Below are 27,304 nucleotides of genomic sequence, written 5' to 3' on the forward strand. Positions count from 1 at the left end.
TCCCGGACCTGCCCTGAATGAGTAAGCTAAGCCAGAGGAGGCCTACAGCCAACCCGGGGTAGGACTACTACAGTGCTTCTCCTGCTCTCCTGCTGGGGTTGGAGGCTTCAGAGTTCCACAGACCTGAGCTCGGATCCCAGCTCTGCCACTCGAAGTCATAGCTGTGACCTTGTGACTCAATGACTCACCTGTCTGAGCCTCATTTTTGTCAACCAGGAAATGGGAAGGTGGTAATATCCACCAGGCCTGTGGCCCACCTGGTTTGCCCAGGTTTGGAGCCTTTGAACACCAGTGGAGACCAATTAGGCACTTGGCCTTGCAGTAGGACCAGAGCCATGGAATGCCTGTTTGCTCTGCGTGTTATACCTAGAGCCCAGCACAGTGCCTGGCCCAGAAGAGACTGATCCCAAAAATGTGATGAAAGAATGAGTGCACAAATGACTGATTGAATGAACAAACACATGTGTACCAAGCACAGACCTCCTCAACTCTGGTTGGTTTCCCCTGCCCTTAAGGTAAAGTCTAGGTTCGATTTTACTTTGTTTAACCTCCTTCAGGTACAGAGAATTTAGTTGCTTTCAGTCATCAGTTCGTGACAGTTAACATCACCGCTTCAGGGAAGGCTCGGCTCTGTTACATTCATTCATTCATTCATTCATTCACCCATTCATTCCTTTTCATCCCCATTTCTCACTGCCATTCCCTATGTCTGTCCAATTGTACATTTTTTGGTATATGGTTTTGCAAAATGTGTGTTATTATTTGTATTTATGTAAATGTATTATATATATAATATGTATCCTCTTTTTTCTTCCTTTTCATTAAGCAGTGTGCTTTTGTTCTTTTGGCTTAGGATTGACTTGGCGATGCGGGCTCTTTTTTGGTTCCATATGAACTTTAAAGTAGTTTTTTCCAATTCTGTGAAGACAGTCATTGGTAGCTTGATGGGGATGGCATTGAATCTATAAATTACCTTGGGTAGTATGGCCATTTTCATGATATTGATTCTTCCTACCCGTGAGCATGGAATGTTCTTCCATTTGTTTCTATCCTCTTTTATTTCATTGAGCAGTGGTTTGTAGTTCTCCTTGAAGAGGTCCTTCACGTCCCTTGTAAGTTGGATTCCTAAGTATTTTATTCTCTTTGAAGCAATTGTGAATGGGAGTTCACTCATGATTTGGCTCTCTGTTTGTCTGTTATTGGTGTATAAGAATGCTTGTGATTTTTGTACATTGATTTTGTATCCTGAGACTTTGCTGAAGTTGCTTATCAGCTTAAGGAGATTTTGGGCTGAGACAATGGGGTTTTCTAGATATACAATCATGTCGTCTGCAAACAGGGGCAATTTGACTTCCTCTTTTCCTAATTGAATACCCTTTATTTCCTTCTCCTGCCTAATTGCCCTGGCCAGAACTTCCAACACTATGTTGAATAGGAGTGGTGAGAGAGGGCATCCCTGTCTTGTGCCCGTTTTCAAAGGGAATGCTTCCAGTTTTTGCCCATTCAGTATGATATTGGCTGTGGGTTTGTCATAGATAGCTCCTATTATTTTGAGATACGTCCCATCGATACCTAATTTATTGAGAGTTTTTAGCATGAAGCGTTGTTGAATTTTATCAAAGGCCTTTTCTGCATCTATTGAGATAATCATGTGGTTTTTGTCTTTGGTTCTGTTTATATGCTGGATTACATTTATTGATTTTCGTATGTTGAACCAGCCTTGCATCCCAGGGATGAAGCCCACTTGATCATGGTGGATAAGCTTTTTGATGTACTGCTGGATTCGGTTTGCCAGTATTTTATTGAGGATTTTTGTATCAATTTTCATCATGATACCTGACTTCAAACTATACTACAAGGCTACAGTAACCAAAACAGCATGGTACTGGTACCAAAACAGAGATATAGATCAGATATAGATATAGATATAGAACAGAACGGAGCCCTCAGAAATAACGCCGCATATCTACAACTATCTGATCTTTGACAAACCTGACAAAAGCAAGCAATGGGGAAAGGATCCCCTATTTAATAAATGGTGCTGGGAAAACTGGCTAGCCATATGTAGAAAGCTGAAACTGGATCCCTTCCTTACACCTTATACAAAAATTAATTCAAGATGGATTAAAGACTTAAACGTTACACCTAAAACCATAAAAACCCTAGAAGAAAACCTAGGCATTACCATTCAGGACATAGGCATGAGCAAGGACTTCATGTCTAAAACACCAAAAGCAATGGCAACAAAAGCCAAAATTGACAAATGGGATCTAATTAAACTAAAGTGCTTCTGCACAGCAAAAGAAACTACCATCAGAGTGAACAGGCAACCTACAGAATGGGAGAAAATTTTTGCAACCTACTCATCTGACAAAGGGCTAATATCCAGAATCTACAATGAACTCAAACAAATTTACAAGAAAAAAACAACCCCATCAAAAAGTGGGCAAAGGATATGAACAGACACTTCTCAAAAGAAGACATTTATGCAGCCAAAGACACATGAAAAAATGCTCATCATCACTGGCCATCAGAGAAATGCAAATCAAAACCACAATGAGATACCATCTCACACCAGTTAGAATGGCAATCATTAAAAAGTCAGGACAACAGGTGCTGGAGAGGATGTGGAGAAATAGGAACACTTTTACACTGTTGGTGGGAGTGTAAACTAGTTCAACCATTGTGGAAGTCAGTGCGGCGATTCCTCAGGGATCCAGAAGTAGAAATACCATTTGACCCAGCCATCCCATTACTGGGTATATACCCAAAGGACTATAAATCATGCTGCTATAAAGACACATGCACACGTGTGTTTATTGTGGCACTATTCACAATAGCAAAGACTTGGAACCAACCCAAATGTCCAACAATGATAGACTGGGTTAAGCAAATGTGGCACATATACACCATGGAATACTGTGCAGCCTTAAAAAATGATGAGTTCATGTCCTTTGTAGGGACATGGATGAAATTGGAAATCATCATTCTCAGTAAACTATCGCAAGGACAAAAAACCAAACACCGCATGTTCTCACTCATAGATGGGAATTGAACAGTGAGAACACATGGACACAGGAAGGGGAACATCACACTCTGGGGACTGTTGTGGGGTGGGGGGAGGGGGGAGGGATAGCGTTGGGAGATATACCTAATGCTAAATGACGAGTTAATGGGTGCAGCACACCAGCATGGCACATGTATACGTATGTGACTAACCTGCACAATGTGCACATGTACCCTAAAACTTTAATAGTTAAAAAAAAAAGCAGTGTGCTTTTAATATCTATCCTTCCAGTACATCTAATCTGCTGGTTATGATTCTCTCTAGGTCACCTCCATCACACACAGACACACACACAGACACACACACACACACACACACACACACACGTGCATTAAGCAGCCTTCTAAATGTCCACTTATGAGAATTTCTTAGGCTGTTTCCCAGGAGTGAAATTCTGGGTCAAAGAGTATGTGGACACTTAATTCGACTAAGTAGTGCCAGACGCTGTCCTGAATGCCTGCTCTTGTGACATCCCACCAGAAGTGCCTGAGGCCCCGTGTCTCTGTCTTCACCAATACCTAGAATTGTCTGTATTTCTAAGTGTTGCCATGTATTAGATGTAAAGCAACATCACTTTAATTTTCTCTAATTTCTAATGATATTAAGCATCTTTTCATGTGCCTACTGTCTTCTGGTTTTTTCTCTTTTGTAAATTGCTTTTTCAGATGCTTCACCCATTTTTCTGTTGGGGTTGCTGTCTTTATATTGTTGATTTTCAGGCACTCCATGGATAATCTGGGTGTTAAGACCACGTTGATTTTAGACCTTACAAAAATCTTCTTTCATTCTATTGTCTGTTTGTCCAGGATGTCCTTTGTCTAGGAAATGCTCAATTTTGATATAATCAAATTAATCAGTTTTTGGGCTAACGGTTTTTGCTTTGGAAGTTTTGTTTGAGAAGTTCTGCCTCTGGGTTTCAAAGATATTCCCCTACATTTTCTCCTGTTAACTTTACCTTTCTCATTTAAACCTTTACTTGGTCACGTATCCACTCTTGTTTATGGATTTTGGCATAAGTTTTGCTTTCCCTTATATAGTCAAGCAATTTTCCAACTATCATCTGTTAAACAATTAAACATCCCTTTGATTTATGGTGCCACGTTTTTGGAAATTAAATTTCCTTCCAAAAATGTGCTTACCTATTAACCCTTTATTCCAGAGGTTTCCAAACTTTCTCAGTTTAAAGCACCCTTAGTGTCTCAGTAATTTTTTCACGGCATTTTTTCACACAATTTTTTTTTCTCTAAGCCAAAAGAAATACTACAAGTTTCTAAGCAGTTAGGTCCAAACAACTAAATAAATATTTAAATCCTGACAACTTAGTAGCCATTCAAAAAAGTAATGCACAGAAATTGAAACAAAAAGTAAAGTTTTAATTTTATTCCTGAATGACTACAATGCCTTACTAATGGAATAGGGAGCTGGACAGCTTCTGAAACCTTGGAATAAGATTGTACATTGTTTCCTGTTCCTCGTCGATTTTTATACATACTTGCTTTTCGTCACAGCAACCACTGAAAACCCAGTTTCACAAAGAGGCGATGTCATCAAAATGATGTGGCACAATCTAATGTTGAGACTGTGAATTACTTCAAGCTAGTAGTCCACATGGTGTATGATCAATGTTAAATATCACTGTTTCCCTCAGAAATTTAAAATATGCCACAACACCCCTGCGAGTTCACTCTAGTACCCTGGGGCACCTCGGGGCCCAGTTTGGGAACCATGGTTCTGTTCTCTTCTACTGGCTTGTTTGTTTTTGAACCAAAACCATCTGTTCCTCTTAGTGTGGCTTTCTAATATGCCTTAATATCTGGCAAAGCAAGAGATCTCCGCTTTCCATTCTTTGTTGGTGTGACTTTGCTACAGGCCTTTCTTCACCTGCTCCCTGCCTGCCTCCAGAGCTTTATCTCTCTTCTGCCACCCTCCAACCTAGAACTATTTCTGCTTCCTACTCTCTGCCTGCTTTCCCACCTCCAGGCCTTTACACAGGCGATTCCTTCTTCCTGGTACACTCTCACCATCCCCAACCTTCCCTTTTGCCTGGTGATCTCTCCCTAGCGCTTCTGGGCTCACTTTGAGAAACCCTCTCTCCAGGAAGCCCTCTGTGAGCCTGGGCTGGATAGATTCCCCACAGCCCAAGCCCTCTGCCAATCAGGGCACTCGTGCCTTTGTGCTGTGGTTATCTATAGGTCTGTCTCCTCCACTAGACTGTGGGCTTCCTGAGGGCAGGGACTAAGTCTTGGGGATTGTTGTATCTCCCGTACCTGGCCTAGTCTGATGCACAGCTAGTACTCAACAAAAAAGTGTAAATTCCCGGCCACACACTCTTTGCATGAACCCAGCGCTTCACTCTTCTAAAAGCCCTGCACATGCCTTTGCTCCTCCTACCAGCCTGGGAGCAGGGATGAGCACAGCCACTGGGGCTCTGGCGGGAGAGTCAGTCGAGGCAGGCTGAGGCTGGCATTCCAGTTAGGCGAGGCTCCAGGTGGGCTGGGGCTGAGCCAGGCATGGGACAATGGAGGGGCTCCTCTGCTGGCTGGAGCTCACCGAGGACTTGTATATCCAGAGGGGCAAGGAGGGCCAGGTGGGGGGAGCTAGGGCATCCCTGCAGAGCGTGTGGCCTCCCCTCCTCCGAGACAAGAGTTCAAGAACCCTTTTTGCCCTTCCTTTCCCTTCATCACACCACCACCCCCACTGGCCCTATACCAGACCTTCCAAGCCAGAGAGCGTCTCCAAGATTTGGAGAGCCTCCTGTCTGACCCAGCATCTTACGTACAACCTGATGTCAGCTGCTTGGGAGCCAGAAACGTTGTCAGGAGGCTCCATCCCTCAGTTCGGGGATGCCCACAACTAACCTCAAGACTTCTCCAAATTCCTAGAGGACTCGCGCTCTCCTGCTCCTGCCTCTGCTGAATTCACTCGGGAATTGGACCACTGCCTGATCCCTCAGGTGTTCCTCCACTCAGAGCCACATTGATCCATGCAAGATACGCAGCCTCCTCCTCTATTTCTACACCCATGCAAAACAAGACACAAAAACTGTCCTCTCTGACAAGGCCTTCTGAGGGGATGTCAATGAAGATTTGGGGGCCAGGCAGAGCAGGGTTGTATCAGAGAAAGTAATTGGAGCGGCATCAAGCTGAACATGAGAAGCCCCTGACCTGGGCCCTCCCCAGCCACCCTTGGGTGGTCTCCACCTCCCACTCCTCTTTGCCTAACAGTTTGCACTATGAAATTTTGTTTGAGAAGTTCTTCCGCTCCTCCCAGGCCCTGTCCTCAGGAGGAAAATGAACTCCAGCCTATTTTCTCAGCAGAGTGGCTGGCCGCCCCCGACGGCCATGGTCTTTCCTACCCAGAAACACATGGAGGTTCTTTCTTCCCCACCAGGAGGCACCAAGATTGTCTGCTCTTTAAGAGGAATTCTGGGCCCAGCTTTAGATCATATCAACTTTATCTCCTTACACCCTAGGAGACACTGCAACCAGTGTGACTGGGGGATCCCAGAGTAGAACCCAGGAGCCCCACCTCCCAGCAGGATACCCTTTCTGAGTCACCAAATCTTGTCCATTTTTCCTTTCCTATTTCTCTGATCTGCATCTTTTTCTCTTCCTGCCTGAGCCCCCTTGCCTGGCGCCTGGACGGCTGCTGCACCAGCTGCCTAATTTGAGCCCTGCTCCACCGCCCCCCCCGGGCCAATCTGCAGCCCACCCTGGCTTAAAGCGAAGATTCCAACAGATTGCAAATTGCATCTCTCAGACTTTCAGGTCAGCTGGTCAGCAATTTGGTTTTCCTGGTGGAGCCTAATCTATTTAACAAAAATAGAACCTACAGTAAAGCAAAAATTAAATACTTCTAATCGTAGGGATGCTTGCATCTGCAAATGACCAGAAAAGAAGGAACCATGAGTGGGGGTGGTGAGGAGCCTGGGCAGAGGCTTGGTGATGCATGGCACTGTAGCTACAAAGCTCCCTTGGCTCAGCCACCCACCCAGGAACCTGGGCAAAGATGCCAACCACTGCTCTGGTCAGTTCTCCTCTGCCAACTCTGTAGGCATCACCCTCCATCTGTCTGCCCAAACCAGAAAGCTGGGAGCCATTCTTCCCTGCATTCACTCCTCACTTCCGGGGTATCTTTAAGGCCTGTTGATTCCACCTCCACTTCCTTCCCATTTATATATATACATATTGTGTTGTTGTTGTTTCGTTTTTTGGATTTTGGGGTTTTTTTGTTGTTGTTGTTGTTTGAGACAGGGTCTCACTCTGTCACCCAGGCTGGAGTACAGTGGCACAATCATAGCTCACTGCAGCCCTGACCTCCTAGGCTTAAACAATCCTCTCACCTCAGCCCCCTGAGTAGCTGAGACTAGAGGAGTGCACCACCACACTTGGTTAATTTTTCATTTTTTATAGGGATGGGGTCTCGCTATGTTGCCTAGCCTGGTCTTGAACTCCAGGCTCAAGCAATCTCCCACTTGGTCTCCCAAAATGCTGGGATTACAGGCATGAACCACCATGCCCAGCCTCCCTCCCACCTCATGCATCATCTACTTTGCTCCTTCCACATCATCCTCCTCTCCCATGGATTCCACAGCTTCCCACTGGCTGCCTTGCTTCCAGTCCTTCCCCCATGCCCATCCATTTTCCACAAAAGGGAAAGAGCTCATTGCACCTGCTATCTCCTGGCCAACACCCCTTTTGTGGCCCCTTATTTGGGGCATAAGGTCCAAAGCCCTGCCTGGTGTGGCTCCTGCATTCTCTGCCTCCCACCAGCCCTCCACCCCATGCACACCACCCACAGCAACCTCACCCTCCTTTCTACTCCTCCAAAGAGCCACACTGTCTCTTGCCTCTAGGCTTTGCATGCACTGTTCCCTCTGCCTAGAACATTTCCTCTCCCATCCTCTTTGCCTGGGTAACATGGTCATTCTTCTCTGTACCCCTAAGCCACCCCCTCAAAGAGAGGTGCCCTTCCTTTGTGCTGCCAGCCCTCTGTACCCACTCTCTCCTACCAACTCACATTACATTATAATAGTCTTACACAAAAAAATTCTGTCATCTCTGTTAGACTGGGAGCTTCTAGAAGACAACGATTTTGGCTTTTTCATTGTAACACTGCAGGATCTAGCATGCTGTGTCCCAGAGCAGGCACTCAACAAACATTGTATGTGGCCAGTTGTCCCCTCATTTTATCAATGAGGAAACTGGGGCCCAGAGAAGGGAAGGAACACAATTATGAATACCCATGGAGTTGGGGACAGAACTGGGACTAGAACCCCGAACTACTCACTGTAAGCCCCAAGCCCTTTCTGGTTTAATTGTAAAGAAATAGTGTTAGCCAACATCATTTGGCCCATGGGATGCAGGTCCCAAGGGCCCAGCAGCCTCCAGGGCATCTTGATCTCCCAACCTGTGATCACCTTCAGGCCTCTGTGACAAGTAGCTCCTCCACCTTGGGCCACTCTGCATGTCTCTCAGTCCTCTTACCCTGGGGAGCTAACTGAGCAAATGCTCTTGGCCAGTGTCCATTCTCTCTCCTTCGTGGCTCTTCCTGAGAGATCCTGCTCCTTGGCCCACCAACACTGGGGAACCCAGTCCATTCAACTCAACTCAACTCAATGCAACGTAACCAATAGTCCTGCATCCTGCTTCTTCCCAGCCCATGAAGAGGAAAGAGCACTTTCCTGCCCTCGGAAGCTTCATCCGGCAGGAGGCAATTACCATATTCAGCTCAGGGTGTGGAGGAAGGAGCCGGGAGCATTGCCATTGCCAAAGAGGACATGAACAGGGGAGGCCACTTTAATTGGGACCTAACATAGGAGGCTTGTGCTTGGAGGACCAAGTCCCAAAACCACATGGTAGATGGAGAGGAGGAGTCCAGTCTGAAAAACAGAAGCCACTCTAGGCATTTCAAACAGAGGGGATTTAATACAAGGAATTGTTTAATAGGTGATGGGAGGAGGAAGGAGTACAGAAGGAGCACTGAAGCAGTCAACGGATACCAGCTGCAGAAAGAAACAGCTACTGCCCCTAGGGCTAGGAAAATGAAAGGACAGAGATGAGCTTTTCAGAACGCAGGAGCTCAGAGGAGAAGCCCTGCACAGCTAGTATTCTGATGTCTGAAGAGGGGCATGTCTGCCCGATGTCTGATGGCCCCTCAAAGGGACATAGCAGGGCTGGTGTTGAAAGCGCAGGAAGAAGCTAGAGGCAGGACCCTGCCTGACAGGAACAGGAGAGCAGGGAGTCCCCATCATCCCCTTCCACTCTACCTCAGAGCCTCCTGTTGGCGGAAGCTAACAGGACAGAGTCTGGGAGATGTGGCTTGTGGAGCCCTGGCCCTAGCATCACAGAGCAGGATAGAGAGGGCAGGCTTGGGAGCTGAGAAACAGTAGGTAAATATTTGGCACAAGCCCCTTCTCTCCAGCTAGTCCCATTCTGATTTGTAGCCTCCTCGCTTGTTTCTGGGAAGAGATTATCACCCAGTTGTGCAGGTAAAAACAGGGCATTTTGCATTCACAATCTTAATTTGGAAGCCAGAGAGGACTGGCTTGGTTACGGGTGTGCTGGAGCCAGCTCCTGCAGGCTCCAGAGAGAGCTGAGAGCCAGTTGTTAAATTATCAGGAATTTGTGAGCCAGCTGTTAAATCATTGATAGCTTGAAATCTACCATGGTGGGTGTATTTACACCACGGAAATTGGCAAACACTACACATCAGAGCTCTTTTTTCTTCTCCCCAAAAAGCCAGCTGTTAAACATTAACCAACACATCCCTGACTACCTATCTTTCCTCCTCCTCTGCCTACTCCTACTACACTCACACACCATCCCTCTAGCCCAAGGTCACGTGGTACTTACTCCAGTCCCCTGCAGAGAGCTCATTTTCTGATCAATGACTCCTTCTCGCAAACAGGAGGGAGAATGGCATGTTGTTAGAAGCATGAGCTTAAAGTTGACACAACTGAGGTGGGTCCCAGTCCTTTTGCCTACTCGTTATGTGACCCTAGGCAAAGTCCTGACCTCTCCGGCTCTCAGTTTCCAGTTTCCTCATCTGTAAAATGGAGATCATCATACATACCTCATTCCATTGAGGGTGTTGTTGAATATCTATTAATAAAGGAGAACCCCAGGGGAAAAAATCTTAAATAACGCACACAAATGTTTCAGCAAAGCTAAAAGTAGCTTGCACAATATCATCTCTGCACGTTTTGCCGAGGGAAGCCTGAGCACAGAGATGAAAAGGCGCTTGCCCCAGCTTCCCTTCCCAGAAAATGGCCAAGTTCAGCCTGAATCTGAACTTGTTCATTGCTCTCTTTGTTATTCGACTTTGAGAGGGAAACGGGCTTACGTTTGCACAGATAAAACAGTAAATAAATTAATCCGTAAAATTATTAGTAAAATAGTAAAAAAATTAATCTATTTCAAGAGGGAGTATTAGTTTATTGCTGATGATATTGCTATTTTTGCCGGTAAAATGTGCCTCCTTATCACATCTTTTTAAAAAGTTTTTAATAAAGTTTTCTTGTTATTAAAATAATACCCATTTATTATAGAATATAGGTAAAGTATTAAAAAGTAAAAATAAAAAGCGATAATCACACTCCCGGGACCAACCAGTGTTAACGTTTTTACTTTGTGGGAGTAATTTTTACATAATTGCGAGTATACTGTATATACAATTTTTATCCTTTGTTTTGTTTTTTACTTTTTTAATTCATTATAGTATTAGGAGAAATAACACTAGCTGCTGTAACCGAGTTATCTGAGAATCTTGGTGGACTAACACAGTAAAATTTTATTTATCTCTTATATAAAGTCCAAAGTGGGTCCTTCTGGTTGTTAGCCTTTCCACGTGATCATTCGTTGACCCAGGCTCCTCTGTCTCATGTCCCCACTGTTCCTTAGGCCTCAGGGTTCTCCGATAGATCCTATCAATCTGGTTGACAGGGGGGAAAACAGGGAAGCATGAAGGATCAGGAACTTGTGAGAGGTTTTCATGGTCCAGGCCTGGAGTACCATGTCCCTCCCACCCACATTCCATTGGTAGGACTGTCACATGGCCGCACCCAACCGTCAGGAAGCCTGGAAAACCTAGTCTGGCCATGTGCCTAGGAGGAAAAGGAAATGAATTTGGTCAACAGCTAGCCAGCGACTGGCACAATTGGAATATCACTTGTTCTAACCTTTGATAACTTTTATAATATAATACTTAAGTCTATAGGACTTAGATCAAGTCACCCCCTCATTAAAACCCTTCAGTGGCTCCTCTTGCATTCAAAATGAAGCTCAGCATCCTTGGCATAGCTGGTAAGGTTCTGCGTGGCCTTGCACCTGTCCACCTTGCCAGTCACATTCCTTGCTCAGCTGCTCTTCAATGACCATTTACAGCTTTATCAGCACTGTTTCAGGTCCTTGGATTTCCCAATCTCTTTCCTGCCTCAGGACCTTTGCACTTGCAATTTCCTCTTTCCAGGATATTCTCCCCCTTGCTCTTGGCTCAGCCAGCTCCTTCAGGTTTCAGTGCAAATGCCACCTTCCTGGAAAGGCCCTCCTTGGCCTCCAGTCTAAATTAGGGTCTTCCTGTAGTTTTCTCTTTTGGAGCCCTGCTCTTTTCCTTTATGTCACTGATCACAGTTTGTAATCCTCTATTTATCCGTGTGTTTATTGCTTAATGTCTCTGTCTTCCACCAGACCCTACACTTCATGCAATCTAGGACCATGTTGATTTTGCTCACTGTTTGATCTGGTGCCTGTCTGGCACATCATAGGTGCCCAACAGGACTTGCTGATTGAATGCACGTATCCTAATATTTCATCATGTGTCTGTATTAAAATTTACTTCACTTTTCCTGTACTTCTTAGACATTCATTTACACCTGATATTTTGTTGTTCTAAATAAGCCTGACTCTCTTATCATAATAAGTGGAAGGAAAGAGAGGGAGTTGCTCCACCCTTCCTGGGCCATCCACCCAGCCATCTTCTCTAGGTCCCCGCTTCCCTCCACTGCACACAGCCCCACCTTAGGCCACCACATGCTTTGTGGAGGGTCACTAGTTGCACCCTCTGAGCTGTCTGGTTATGGTCCCTCAGAAAGATGCCCCTGCATCCTTATTGTCCACCCCCCGAAGGCTGGCAGTGGGACAGACCCCACCTCCCATTCTGCTCCTTCTTTCAGTTCCCTGCAAACCTACTGCTCTAGGCTCTATGAATGCATCAAACATTCCTGAAGGCTTGTGTCTAACAAAAGAATTTTTGGTGTAAGAAAATATTTTAAATTGTATACAAAATGTGGCCTCTTCTATAGCTCAAGGGGACATAAAGGAAAAAAAAGAATATTTTTTAATCTTTACAGAACATGTGGGTGGATATACTCAATTATTTGTCTCTCTCTCTCTTTTATATCCTACCATCCCTGTGGAAACAGAGGGCACCTTCTCCTTCAAGCCTGTGTCATGCAGATCTCCACCCTTTATGCAACCCCTGACAAGCAATTTAACCCCAGTGTTTTCTCAAAGTCTACATTGTTTCTTTGAGACCAGTGCTGTCCTGGGAAGAGGGCTGGCAGCAGAACAGTCCACGATGGGCTTGGATCCCTCACACAGACATTGATGTGCTGGCCCCTGCAACAGAACTTACCAGGGTCCCCCATGGTCTTTGTAGGGGCCTTAGGAGAGCTTTCCCCTTGGCTGTCTGAAGGCTCACTGGAAAATCAACTTCCAATTGGGGAAAAGGCATTCACATTTATTTAATATATATACATGGGAGCCTTCAGAATGAAGACCCAGAGATACAGGGGAAATTGTCTATTTTTATGCTTAGATTCAATAAAGTCTAGACAGCCGCGTAGGAATGTGGTTGGACTAAAAGGCTCTGATCCAATGCTGATAGACTGAGTGGGGAACCCAGCAAGGCCTGTCTGTCTAGGTTCTTCTTGACCTCTCTGAGCACTCATTCCTTCCTTCTGGAAGCGCAGGGCTCTCTCCGGAATGGGGGTCGCATGACCTACAGTCAAATAAGGTAAGTTACATGATTTCTTCATAGCCAGTTTTTACACAGAAACTTGGAGGGAACACTGGCGTAATATTTTACATTTTATGGCTAGTTTCTCTGACCCGCTTTGGGGAAGAGGGATTGGAGTTTCTGTGATTGGCCCCAGAGGAGCAAGGGACTGAGGGACAGGAGGCCAGGAGAAGGTCAGAGAAAAACTTTGGCTTCTGAGGAGACTTCTGAGGCCTTCCTTTTGGAGTATTGTTTTCAGAGCCCTAACACCCTTCAACCTCCATTAACTTAAGACATTTTCCTGCCAGTGTGATGTGTCAGGACAGATCTTATTTCTCACAGCACAAGTCAAATCCTCAGTGAGGATGCATGCTCACACCTCCCAAAGGCACACTCGACAACCCAGAGATAAGAGTGCAGTCTAGAGTCATATTTAGGAAGAAAATCCTTCCCTAAGTACACTGTGATCTGCAGAGACTGTCCCTCAGTAGGCCCAGGGCTCCAGAATATTAGGCTGAGCCCAGCGAGTCTTCACTCAGAGTAGCTTCACGCCCCTGCCCAGGCGTTGCCTGTAACACTGGCTGAAGCATGAAAGCTCCCCTTCTTGCCTCTCTGACCCTACACCAGATCATGTTCTCAGGGAGAGTATCTCTGCCTTCCACTGTGAAATTTAAGAAGGAAAAAAGAGAGGCCCCAACAAAGGGCTTAACCTATAAGACTCATAAACTTGTTGGAGTGAATTTTACTCATGCTTAGTAGTTAAGTATTAAAGATGAACAATGAAAACAGAGAATTAGTTTTTCTAAGAGGAGGCTGTTAAATCCTACTGGCTTCTAGAATCCTTAGTGTCCATTTTACTCCCCACTAACTTTTCTGGGGATTCTGAACTGACAGCAGATGGGATTTTGCAGCCGGGTGCAGTGGTTCACAACTATAATCCCAGCACTTTTCAGGGGAGCCGAGGTGGGATGATCATTTGAGGCCGGGAGTTTGAGACCTGCTTGGGCAACATACTGAGACCCCTATCTCAACAACAAATAAATTGTTTTAAAAATTAGCTGGTTGCGGTGACAAGCACCTATGGTCCCAGCTACTTGGGAGGCTGAGGTGGAAGGATCACTCGAGCCCAGGAGCTCGAGGTTTCAGTGAGCTATGATTGTACCACTACTCTCTAGCCTGGGCAGCAGAGCAATACCCTGTCTCAAAACAAAACAAAAAAAATGGGATTTTACTAACTCAAGGCATTACAATAACAGTTACCCTTTACAATAAGTTACCCCTTGCTGTGCCCCATCCCTGGCTATTCTCATTTCATAATTATCTTCTTTAATTCTCAGAAACAACCCTGAGAAATTTGTATTGTTCTTACTATTTTTCAAGTAGAAGAATTGATGCTCAGAAATGCTCAATGAGCATCCAAGCTCACATGGATGGCAATATTTACTCTTGTTGGCAAACGCCAAAACTTAGGGTTTTATCCGTAAGTTACCCTATACATTCTGAAGATTTTGCTGAAGGAGAAAATGCAGCTTTATGGCTCCCAATTAAACCTGAATTATTAGTTTGGATTGACTTTAATGAAACAGACTGCTTTCTTTGACGTTAGCAACATCTCTTTCAGAGGGAAAAAAAATCCTTATAAGTTATCCACTTGGAACTTTCCCTTCTGTGATTTTATTTGTATTCCAAATCTGCTCTGTGGTCATTCTTATAAACTCCTTGAAAGTTAGAATCCATTATCAATCACCATCCAGTGGAGAAAACACAAACCATTTCAGGCATTTCAGAGGGAGATTTCATACAGGGAACTGGTTACAACTTTGTCGGAAGGGATGGTGGAGGAAAACAGGTAGAGACTGTTATCGCAGATACAGTTCTTCAGAAAATTGCCATGCCCCTCGGGCAGGAAGAATGAAAAGGAAAGTGATGTTGCCATTGCCCCTGAAATGCCTGAAGTGGTTTTTGTTTTCTTGACTGGATGTTGATTGATACCAGATCTTACTTCCAGGGAATTTATAAAAATGACCACAGAGCAGATTTGGAATACAAATGAGATAATGGAGGGAAAGCCCAGGTAGACAGGCCTCCGAGGCTCCTGCTGCTGCTGTTTCTGCTATTTTTGGGGCCCTATCTCTGGCCACTGAGCATGCAGCCAGGGGCCCCCACATTCCAGCGGTTCAGGAATCAGAAGCTGCTGGGCCCTACAGACACCTGCAGTCGCTCGTAGCTCCCCTTGCTGCAACCAGAGCAGAGGAAGAAAAAAAAAAAAAAAAAGCTTTTCCCTCATGCATGCTTATGCGTTCTTTCTAATCTCCCATGACCGCTTCCCTAAATGGAAACCAGCTGGCAGGCGATTCTGGGAAATGTGGTTTCAGGGCTTCCAGTCCCTGCCACAAGGAGGAGAGTGTAGAAGAGTGAGTGTGAACTGTGAGCCACCAGACGGTTATCAGCCCCCACCCCGGCCAGAGTTACCAAACTCCCTTGCCTTAGAATTTAACTCATCACCTGGATTGGTCTCGAATGAATGTGATGATTCTGTTACAGCCCTGGAATTGCACAAGACAAAAGCTTAAGGAGAGTCATGACATTTATCTCTACATAAAGACTACATGTGCTGGGAGAAGTGCAACCTTTGTGGGAGGGAAACCAAAAAAAAAAAAAAAAATTCCAGCTCAAGCTGGGGTGTTAGGAATTGAAGCTGGCCTGGCTCCCCTGGCTGAACTGCAGGCCACGGTGGCTCTGAAAGCATCTAGTGGCAGCATTGCCCCATCTGTTCCCACCATGCCCTGTTGCTCAGCTCCTTCAGGTAGCAAGAAAGAGCCAGCCCCAGCAACCTTTGATGACAGGGTGTCTGAGACAGGGTTACCCAGAAAACAGGCTCTGAGACAAAGATTTGCATACAGGAAGTTTATCAGGATATGTTTTCAGGAACAGAAGCTGGAAGGGAGGAAGCCAATTAGTGTTGGGCCGCGGGAGAAGTCAAAATGTGATGCAGTGGCAATCATGAGCTCAGCCAATCCCAGGGGACCTCGGGATTCCATGGTCCTTCACAGCTGTCCTGAATTGAGGCAGCAGGGCTAGATCCATGACCCTTCACACTGACTGCTAGCTGCAGGTTGCCCCCAGGGAGGGGACATAACCTGAACTAACATAGCTCTGATTGGGTGCAAGGCATCTCAACAGGAGCCAGATGCTAGCCGCTGGGGAGGAGGGCCTCCATCCTGAGCGGGGTGTCTGGGCGCACCCCTGGCATCTACCACACAGGATAAGAGGAGTCAAACGGAAGACAGGCGCTGCCCTGGGCTCGGTGCTTAGCTACATTTGCCATGCAGTCTGAGCTGGGGAGGGACAGAGTCTGGCCACCAGCCTCACTGAAACCACCATCCTCTCACACCTGGATTACTGAGCCAGAGCTTCCAGAGTCTCTGCTTCCGCGTTTGCCACACTACCATCCATTCTGTACCCCACAGACAGTGCAATCTTCTCCAACCTGAAATCACATCACAGGCTGCTCCGCTTCACCTCCCCACCCTCATCGCTGTTCATTACACTTAGAGTCATGTCCAGACCCTTTGTCGTGGTCTCCGGGGGCAATGTGGCCTGGCCCCTGTCCACCTATGCATCTGCCACCACCCAGCCACCACCCTGCCTCCCTTACTGTGTTCCGGCCATGCTGGCCTTTTCTGTTCCTTGAACATTCCAAGCTCTTCCCCACCTGAGGGACTTGGCCCTGGCTTTTCCCTCTGGCTAGAATATTTCCTTCTTTCCAGATAGGTCTCAGCTCTCTTATAACGTCTTGAGCGGAGTCTTCCCTAACTACCCAACTAAAGCAGCCCCCCTAGTAAATTACCTGGGTGTAATGATGTGTGTGCCTGTAATCGCAGGCTGAGGCAGGAGGGTCGCCTGAACCCAGGAGGTGGAGGCTGCAGTAAGCCAAGATCGCACAACTGCACTCCAGCCTGGATAACAGAGCGAGACCCTGTCTCAAAAAAATAAAAAATAAAAAAATGACTTCCCTTTCCCATCACCCTTTTGATCTTCTCATAGCATTCATCACTAACTGAAATTTCTTAAGCATTGGAGGACTTGTTTCTGCTATCCCTCCTAATCAAATAAAAAGCTCTCCAAGAGCAGGCATCAGTCCCTAGAAGGGTATTGAGCACGCAGTAGGTAAATATTTTTGGAATGTTGTAAATTGACCACCTTTTAATAAGGGGGACACCTATTGGGCAGAACTTCTTGAGAACCACCTGACTGGCCTGTGGCCTCCCTCATACCTGGTCTTGTCAAGGCTGTCTCAGCTGGCACAGTGGTCTCCTATCCAGTCGGCAGTACTTAGGGTAGCAGGGATGGCTTCACCAGTCAAACCCAACAGATGCCATGGTGACCCTGATGCAGACCCTCAACATAGCCAGTTACACATCCGTGTCTCCATCAGCACTTCGTCACCCCAGTCACAGAAGCCCTCTACTTTCTCTCATCGGTAGGCAGAATGCACAGTGTCTCGTGTTGTTTGGGAAGTCAGTCATTTGGGGGCTGATGATTCTGGGAGATGAAGACATCGTGGGCTGGGGGCCCAGTGGTTTCCACTTTGCCAGCTGAAATCACCTGAGAGTTGAAACTCGCTTCCCAAGGGCTGGAAAGCTCTCTGGTGCTGAACATCTTTTGATTTCAGCTCCCCACTATTAAACATGTTTAAATAAAAATTACTACTGCCATTTGCTGAGCACCTGTCCTGTACCAGGACCTGTGCTTGGTCCATAATTCAGAGATGTTCTGGAACTTGCCTGAGAGAGGACTGAACCCAGTTTGTGAGACACGCTGGCCTACTTCCACTGTACCACCTGAGAAATTAAGGAGAAATCAAAGAGATGGGAGGATTTCCTGTTAGTAAAAAATAGTTATATTTAGTAAAATAAAATATGACAGATCTTGCTTCAAAGGTGGACTAGTTTTGTTCACAAAGTAAAGGAAGGCTCTTCTCACCCCCACTCCTGTATCATTACATGGAAGCTTTGAATACCATTCCACACACTTTGTAATTTCACTAATAAAGAGTCTGCAGAATTTGTGCACATTTTAAATCTAGACACCTGTGGAATTCTTCAAAGCTTGGCAGAAGATTGGTAAATGAGATCTCCATCCTGTCAGACAAAAAAAAAATTTCTCCTTGTAGACAGCCTTTCCCACTCAGGCAAAGTGGTCCATTTACATAAAAATGATCCTTTTAGAAGGTGTTTTGTGATTTTCAATTGTCCCTCAAAATAAAAATCACAGCTCCTGTCTCACCTTGGTTGAAGTGTTTTCACACTCCAGGGAGTTGCTTACCATCACCTGAATATAGAATTCGGTGGGCGTTAGTTTCAAATTGATACTACTCACAGCTGTCTTCAGGGTTTCAAAAAGGTGTCCAGGTGGCCTTGGAAGGTGTTTCTCGTTCTGGGATCAGGCTGAGCGATCCCCCTTTATTCTGGAAGCTGCAGGGCTTCAGTCTTTAGGTTTCCGCCTAAGGAAAAATGCTTCCTGGGGTTTTCTCCCAAGACTTCGGTGGAACCCAGAGTATTGTCTGTGCTGTTGCCTGATGACACAAAAGCATAACAGTGAGAGAAAAGCAGGATACCTTTAAAACCATTTCTTTTCCCTAATTTCACAATAATGAAAAGACAGGAAGAAACTTATTTCTCGATCAAGAGCAACATGCTACAGTGAAGTAGCATGGACATTAAAATTAAACCTGCATTTGAATCCCAGCAGCCTCACTTACAATGACCTTGTGTGAAGTCCATAACCTCTCTCAGTTTCAGTTTCTTGATCTGCAAAATGGGGGTCATCCCCTTATCACTTACGTTTGGCATGAAGATTCAGTGATATAGTGTGTGTCAATTTCCTCGTATGGCTGCAGAATTTTAGGTGGGCCATAAATCAGAAAGAAGAGATGACATTCCATCTCTAAATTCCTGGTTTATTTAGCCAAGCATGTGGAAGCCAGCAGGGCAGATGCAGAAGATAACGCTATGTTTAGCCCCCAAGGTCCCTAATGAGGGGCAATCAGCTGCCTGTGACACTAGTCAGTTCTCGCTGGCTCAAGAAGCTTAGTTTTTTGCTGCACCATAGCTTGGTTATAATTGGGACTGACGTCACCATTCAGGAAAAACTTAGAAAAACATTCTCTATTCCTAATAAGAAATACCAACAGACCTCTAGCACCCTTCTGGTCCTGAAGCCAAGCAGACTCAGCAATACCCCATATCTTTATGGGTGGGGTGCAGGGAGAGGAGTCAGGGCCGGGCCCAAAGGGCCTCACCTTGGCCGTCATCTTTCCAGCATCCCAGAAGACGCCGTCCCCATTACAGCACGGACACGTGGGTGTTTAATTAATAGTCATGGTGATCATGATGATGCTTATCTTGGCTTCAATTCACATGTGTTAGTTCCATTATTGATTTTGTTCTCCTCAAATTAACCAGATAAAGTCACAACCAATTTAAAAACAATTAGTTTGATTTTCATCTGTGGTCCAGCGGGAATCTGTTTTTCCTCCAGTATTAATAATCGCATTGTACAGTTAATGAATTGCTGTGAGATCAGTGGCGTTTGGGCTAATGTGACATTTCTCTTTTATTCTTGTTTGATTTGTTTTGTTTTGTTTTTAGGGTCAAGTTGTATTCCGGAACGGGGAGAGAATGGGGACCATTAAATTTACTCAATTTCAAGGTAGGCATTTTGATGCTTATTCTTTCTAGCTGATAAAATTTAGATTCAGGGATGTTGTTTTATGCAATATAATACATCAAAAGGAATGCAAGTGTGATGTTCCAGGTAAAAGAAAGCAGAGCCAATTGAAAACGCTTTTCTGAAAACATTAGTTTCAACCTATTTGGAATATTTTTTCTCAGCCGCATCATGATCAGCCCTCCATCTCCATGGGTTCCACGTCTGTTGATTCAGCCAGCTGAAGACTGAAACTATTCAGGAAAAAAATGGATGATTCCGTCTGCACCAAACACATACAGACTTTTTTTTCCTTGTCGTTATTCCCTAAACAATAGAGTATAACAACTATTTACATTTTATTAGGCATTGTAAGAAATCTAGAGATGATTTAAAGTATATGGGAGGATGTGTGTAGTGTATAGGCAAATACTACCCCATTTTATATCAGGGACTTGGTCGTTGGGGGATTTTGGAATCCTCAAGGGATCCTGGAACCAATCCTCCATGGATCCCTAGGGATAACCGTGCTTCCCTGGCCTATTCTGCCTTCCTGCATGACTCTAAAAGGTTTATGAGATTATGAGTGGTGGGGATTAAGTTAGTATTCTGAGGACCTTTGCATTGTTGTGGGGTTTTGGGTGTTTTTTGTAGAGAAAGGGTCTCAGTATGTTGCCCTGGCTGGAGTGCAGTGGCAATCCACACATGCGTTCATAGCATACTGCAGCCTCAAACTCCTTGGCCCAGGCAGTCCTCCCACCTCAGCCTCCTAAGTAGCTGGGACCACAGACATGCAACAGTGGCACCCAGCTGTTTTTGGTTTTGATTTTAGAGATGTTCAAACAGACTCTAAAGTAGAGAGAACAGCATCATGAACCCCCATGTGCCCAATAGGCAGTTTCAATCATTATCGACATTTTGCCAATCTTCTTTCATTTTGACTCACCCCATCCCCCCTTTTTTTGCTGTAGTGTTTTAAAGCAGCTCCTAGACATGATCTCATCTCATTCTATAAATACTTCAGTATGCATTTTTTTGGATAGGGAGGTTTTATAATATAATCACAGTACTATTATCACACCTAAAACATTAAACAATTCTTAATATCGTTTAATTTCCCAGTCTGTGTGGATCCCCTGATCATCTCAAAGATGTCTTCACAGATGATTTGTTGGAAAATCCACACAAATTCCACCCATTGCATCTGCTTGAAGTATCTCTTTAGTCTCTTTTCATCTATTATAACCCACCACTTTTTACAGAACATTTATTTTTTGAAGAAACCGGGTCATGCGTTGAACTTTCTGTTGCTGTCAGAAGGGCCTCAGAAACCATCCAGACCAATTTCTTTGTGTGATGAGGAAAAAACGGAGGTGCAGACAAGGGCCATGTGAGGAGCATCCTTGAGGAACAGGGCTGGGCATTCCTTGAGGCAGACCAGTACAGCCATTAGCGGGGTGATTAGCCAAAACGACTAGATGAACCTCTCATCAATACAGTGTTCTTGAGCAGCCAAGTGTTTCTGGAAAACCCAGAAACAAGAGTGGTGCCTGCTGTGCCCACTCACTTTGAGCAGATCCCAGCGCCATCCAGGGGAAAGCAAGAAATTAAAGTGAGTTATTCAGATTCATTCAGACAAATCCCACCAGGATTCAGATCAATCAGGAGAGGTGTTCTTCAGCGCTATCGCTCTGTAATGCAATCTTGTAGACATACCCATTCGTCTTTCTGTGGCAGGTAATTGAAACGCGTGCCAGCTCTCTGGCGTGCACAAAAGATGTAATTTTAGGCAAACGTAATTATTTTTCCATTTGTTAAATTTTACCTCTTCATTGGTTGAACAAAGTAAGCATCTTGGCAAAGATACTTACTTTTTTTTTTTTTTTGAGTGATTGCAACTAAATTCTCTTGTCTCATTTCCAGTTCTCAAAATTATATCATTCTAAGAAAGTATTTTGTAAAATAAGGATTGGCTGATCACAGCTACCAGTGCATGCCAATTGTATTGCCTTTTTTTTTTCATACGTTAGGTTTAAACACCAGCTTCAGTCACTATTTAGGCATATCTGGATTTATAAGGAAGGCAGTACAGCAAACAGCAGTTCAGAGCTTGCGCTTTGTGGGTCGACCCACCCGAGATCCAGTCACTTCCTCACTGTAGAATTTCAGGCAAGCGACTTCGCCTCTCTGAGCCTTGATTGTCCTCATCTGTAAAATAGGAGTATAATCCTAACTACCTTCATGGAATATGGGAAAAACTAAATGAGAAAGTATGTGTATATTTAACTATACATACAATATATTTATATATATGTATATATATATATTTTTTCTCAGCAGGTAAGTAGCAGTTATGATTAGCACCTTGTCAACATTATGACACCTTTCTGGGGCAAATTCAGGTTTCCCTGAAGTGCTGAAACCCCCTGGCTGCTTTTTTGTCTGCCATTTACCCCTAATAGCGGCTCCCTGCACTTAGTGATGTTTAGGAGGTGATACAGGGCAGGGCCTTAGCGATGATCTCATTCCAGAATTCATGGTATAAATGGGGAAACTGAGGTCCAGGGATGAGTAGTGTCTCCCAGGGACACACAGCTGGCTAGTGGCAGAGCTGGGACTGGACCTCAGCTTGCTCTTCTGCACATTCCCACGGACACCCAGGCACAAGTGTGCTCCCCTCACCCTCTCTGCATTTGTGTCCAGCTTTTCTTGAGGGTCACAGCTGGGCTTTCAATAAAGGCCAGATGCTCCTGTTTACATGATTTTTTTTTTTTTTTTTTTTTTTTTTTTTTTTTTGAGACGGAGTCTCACTCCGTCACCCAGGCTGGAGTGCAGTGGCACAATCTCGGCTCACTGCAACCTCTGCCTCCTGGGTTTGAGTGATTCTTCTGCCTCAGCCTCCCGAGTAGCTGGGACTACAGGCTCGTGCCACCATGCCCAGCTAATTTTTGTATTTTTAGTAGAGATGGGGTTTCACCATATTGGCCAGGCTGGTCTCGAACTCCTGACCTTGCAATCTGCCCACCTTGGCCTCCCAAAGTGCTGAGATTACAGGCGTGAGCCACTGCGCCTGGCCTACATGTTTTTTCAAACAGACATAGATCCTCTTGCTCCAATAGAAGGACCTTGTGTTATTTTAGGACTGAAATGAGCCACCAGAATGCAGGGGGCATGTGCGTATCAACACAACAGTTGGTTTTCCAAATGTAAAGGGTTTCAGAGGTGCCTTATCTACCAGGATGGATTACTGAATAGGCCGTCCAAGCTGTGCGATGAGCCATCCAGGGAGTTAATGCCTCCAGGAGCAGCCCTGTGTCAGTGATGGATGAGAAGGGGAGGATAAATACCCCAGCATCCTTTCCCCTTGGGTGAGGCAACTCCCAGGTGTGTTTGGCTCTTTTCCCAGAGCTCCCACAGTGGGACTGAGCCTCGGTTGCCCACAAAGAAACCTGCTCACTCATGCACCTTGTCCTGGCTCCCTTCCCTGCCTCACTTCCCCACACCACTAACAGTGCATCCTAGGATCACCTTCCAAATAAACTGCATGCCTTCTTCCCCTCATCTCAGGCAGGTGCTATACTTAGGGAGCCACCCTTGGCCGTAGGTAAGGCAGGTATTAGCATCCTATTGGGCACACACCTCAGCCCTGAACCCCTTTCATCTCCAGGTTCCATGCTCCTCCCTGATGCCATGGCTGATTTTCACGACACCACGTGTAGATGAGGATGAATACTAGAGAATTGGCTTTTTTCCCCTTAAGAGAAAAAAAGTATCCATGTTACTGCCGAAGTCTAAACATGGCTCTGAATTTGCAGCAGGGAAGGAAGTTGAGTGAAGCCGTGATTAGAGCCTTGTTTATGCTGTTCTTAGAGAAAACTCAGCATCTGCCGCTCCAACTCACCGACCCTGCCTTCATTAGGCCTATTTGTAAGAATCTCGGGGAATGATAATGTGCTTGAATTTCACACTGCTTCTATGCAACATAAAGGGCTCAGGCTTCGGAGTTTTATATTTTGGCACCTGATTTGAAGGAAAGGGGTCTTCCTTCACTCTAACGACATAATTGTCATTCAGAACGTACCTAGTGAAAGGGAGACTTGTCCTTCCCATTTGCAGACATTAATTACCATTTGGTCTTCAGGGTAACAGATACGGTTGTATTCAGTGCGCATTTCCTGAGCATCTGCCAGGCGCTTTACCAAGTCCTCTGGAGAAAACCAAGTTGAATAAGATACAGTCCCCGATCCTCCAGGGCTTCATAATCTCTCTGGCCGAATGCCAGTGCTTATGAAAGCAGGAAGATTATTTCCCAGAACCTACTAGAATACTTTCAGGGCTAGTTTGACCCTACTTTGAGACTCTTGAGGCTGATTTTTAATAACCTTTTCCTCTGTCAAGGCCTGCAATTGTAGCTCGCTTCACCAAGTCATGGGTCTGGAAAGGCCATTTCGTCAGACTGTCACTCAACTTGATATAATTAAAGAGTGAAGTCATAGTCCATAATCCTTCAGGGTATACCAGCAGGGTTGTGGACAAGCAGGAACCAGAGGACACACGGGAATGTGGACTCTTTTCCAGCTTGACCCTAGCCTTGACACCTCCCAGCCCTCATGTTCCAGGATTTGCCTTTCAGGGAGCCTAAGAAAGGTGGCCCAAAAGACAGCATATTTTACAGGTATTGGGTTTCGTTGAGCCATTGACTCTCCATATTGAAGGGAGCCCTGATTCTCCTATACAACATTCCCACTGCTTGAATGCCTCCAGTGATGGGGAACTCATTCCCTCTCATGTGGAAAGTATATAGGCTTGAAGCAGACATTCCTGATCATTGACAGATAGGCAAAGAAGCTTGGTCTCTTTGAGCCTTCATTTCAGTTAAAAATAAGTAAATAAATAAAAGATGATCATTTTCCTTGCCTTGAGAGTGACTGAGAACCTGATGATGTGAGACTGTGATGTTCCTGTCTCGGTGACTGGCACAGAGAAGGGTCATAACAACTGTTGGCTTCCTTCTCTCTTGGGCAGTCTTAACAGTGACCCCAGATTTACACTCTCCCCCGAGGAATTTCTTGAGAAAAGTGCAGTCGCGCTTCTTTAGGACACAATTCGCACACCTCATTTCATGGGCAGTCATTGTCGTTGGTCCATGAAAGTCCCTCTTGTGTGTCCATTTATCCCCCTTATTTCCCTCACTTATTCCCATATCCCACTCCTACCTCCCCCAAGGAAAGGCAAACACCCCATATTGTGTTTGTGTGTGTGCTTGCAAGATGCTTGTTGCTATGTACATCAGTGCCACTGGCTTAGGTATCTTTTCTGTTCTGTTTTTGTTTTTTCCACTCAACACTTTGTTTCTAAAGACATCTCCATGGTCCTGGGTGTGCCTCTAGGCATGGCTCCTCCCTGCTCCCTGCAGGAGCCATGGTGGGGTGCATCCATCACTTCACCCATCCAGGCCCCTGGGACGGACACCCAGGTCACTTTCAACTCTCCACCCTCACAAATAATAAATGTCCTTATACATGTTCCCTTATGGACCCAACTGGGAATTTCCTTAGGACAGGTTTCCAAGAGCAGAATTGCTGAGTCAGAATCTGTGTGCACATTGAACATGCCCAAAACCTGCCAGGTTGCTCTGCAGAATGGCCATGCCCATATCCACACCCACTGGCAGAGGATTCCTGTGTCCCTACCTACCACCCACATTTGGGATTTCCTGGATCCCTCATTTTTTGACAGTCTAAAAGTATAAAGTAATATCATATTGTGACTTTAAGTATCATTTCTCTGATTCCTAATGAGTTTGGATATTTCTTTCTGTGCTTATTAGTCATTTGTTAATTGTCTGTTCTGATCCTTTGATCTTTTTTCTTTTTTTTTTTTTTTAAAAAAAAAAAAGACAGGGTCTCCCTCTGTTGCCTGGGGTGGAGTACAGTGGCACAATCATAGCTCATTGCAGCCTTGAACTCCCAGGTGTAAGCCATCCTCCTTCCTCAGCCTCCCAAATAGCTGAACTACAGGCATGCACCACCATGCCTGGCTAGGTTTTTGTTTTTTTTTTTCATGGAGGTGGGAGTCTTGCTATGTTGCCCAAGCAGGTCTCAAACTCGTGGCCTGAAGCGATCCTCCTGCTATCTCAGCCTCCCAGAGTGCTGGGATCACAGGTGTGAGCCACCGCACCCAGCCCTTTGACCATTTTTATTTTGAAGTTACTGTCTTTTTCTTGTTGGTCTGCAGAAGTTCCTTACATAAGCTAGGTATCAATCCCTTATTGGCTTTAGGCTTTGCAAGTATCTTCTCCCATTCTGTCGCTTGTCTACAAACTACCTTCAAGTCCTGGTTGAGCAGAAGTCTTAATTTTGATGTAGATAAACCCTTTTGGTTTTTGTCCTAAGGTTTGTGCTTTTGAAGTTTCTCAACAATTATTTCCTGTCACTCCTAGCAAGTGACCCCCTACCTGCCAGGTGCTGGCTGGCACTGGTTGGGTATGGGGGTTGGTGGGGCTGAGTGGGGTAAGATGCAATCCTTGCCCTCAGGGAGCCCACAGCCCACCCAGTGCAATGAGGAGCAGACACAGACAACAGCAAAGTGTGATGCGTGATAAGTGATGGCACAGGCAGCTGTGGGCATTCAGAGGAGGGCACTCAGGTCTACCTGGCAGAATCTAGGAAGGATATCTGAGAGCAGTGGGATCCAAGATGAATTTTTTTTTTTTTTTGAGATGGAGTCTTGCTTTGTCACCCAGGCTGGAGTTCAGTGGCACAATCTCAGCCCACTGCAACATCCGTCCCAGGTTCAAGCAATTCTCCTGCCTCAGCCTCCCAGATAGCCAAGATTACAGGCATGTGCCACCATGCCTGGCTAATTTTAGTATTTTTAGTAGAGATGGGGTTTCACCATGTTGACCAGGCTGGTCTTGAACTCCTGACCTCATGATCTGCCCACCTCGGCCTCCCAAAGTCCTGGGATTACAGGCATGAGCCACTACACCCGGCCCCAAGATGAATTCTGAAGGACCTGAGGGAGGTTGCCAAGAAGAAGAGAAAAAGTGCTCCCAGGGTAGACAGCCTATTGCATATGACCTGGGTCTCCTCAGGTACTTAGCTCTTGTCCTTGGGCCAGTTTGCCTAGATCGATGGACACATCTACCCCTGGCAGTTACTGTACCCCAGGGTATTTGGCCAATGTCCACCTAGCCTGTTAAAAATCTCAAAACAAAGGTCAGTTAACTAAACTTATGAAAAATGTGGCAATAGCATATTGTTTGTGACAGTAGAGCACAAAGTCTATCTCTGTTCTATGCTGCTGAGAGGTAATGCTGGGAGAGGGAGAGGGAGCAGATTGGGATGGGGTGGAAGTGAAAAATCACTTCCTGAGAAATGGCTGTTCATCCTGGGGAAGAGCAGAGTTGAGGCCCATGGTTGCCAGGTTCCAAGTCTGAAGGATGGTCAGGAGCAGGAGCCGAAGTGATCTGGGGCCCCAGCACAGACCCAGGACCCATGAGGGGACGTCACACAGAGCAGGTTTTAG

The 27,304-nt window shown here is 45.5% G+C and overlaps 1 protein-coding gene across 1 annotated transcript in view; it reads left to right on the forward strand.

The window, feature by feature from the left end:
- The window catches only part of GABBR2 (gamma-aminobutyric acid type B receptor subunit 2), a 422,753-nt gene that overhangs the window by 285,069 nt on the left and 110,380 nt on the right, over positions 1-27,304 (forward strand). Inside the window, exon 8 of the mRNA XM_003820625.6 lies at positions 19,717-19,777. Within this exon, the coding sequence (XP_003820673.4) occupies positions 19,717-19,777 (61 nt within the window). The remainder of the gene's footprint in view (positions 1-19,716; positions 19,778-27,304) is intronic.

The sequence above is a fragment of the Pan paniscus genome, chromosome 11 (genome assembly GCF_029289425.2).
Source record: "Pan paniscus chromosome 11, NHGRI_mPanPan1-v2.0_pri, whole genome shotgun sequence".
NCBI classification, from domain to species: Eukaryota; Metazoa; Chordata; class Mammalia; order Primates; family Hominidae; genus Pan; species Pan paniscus.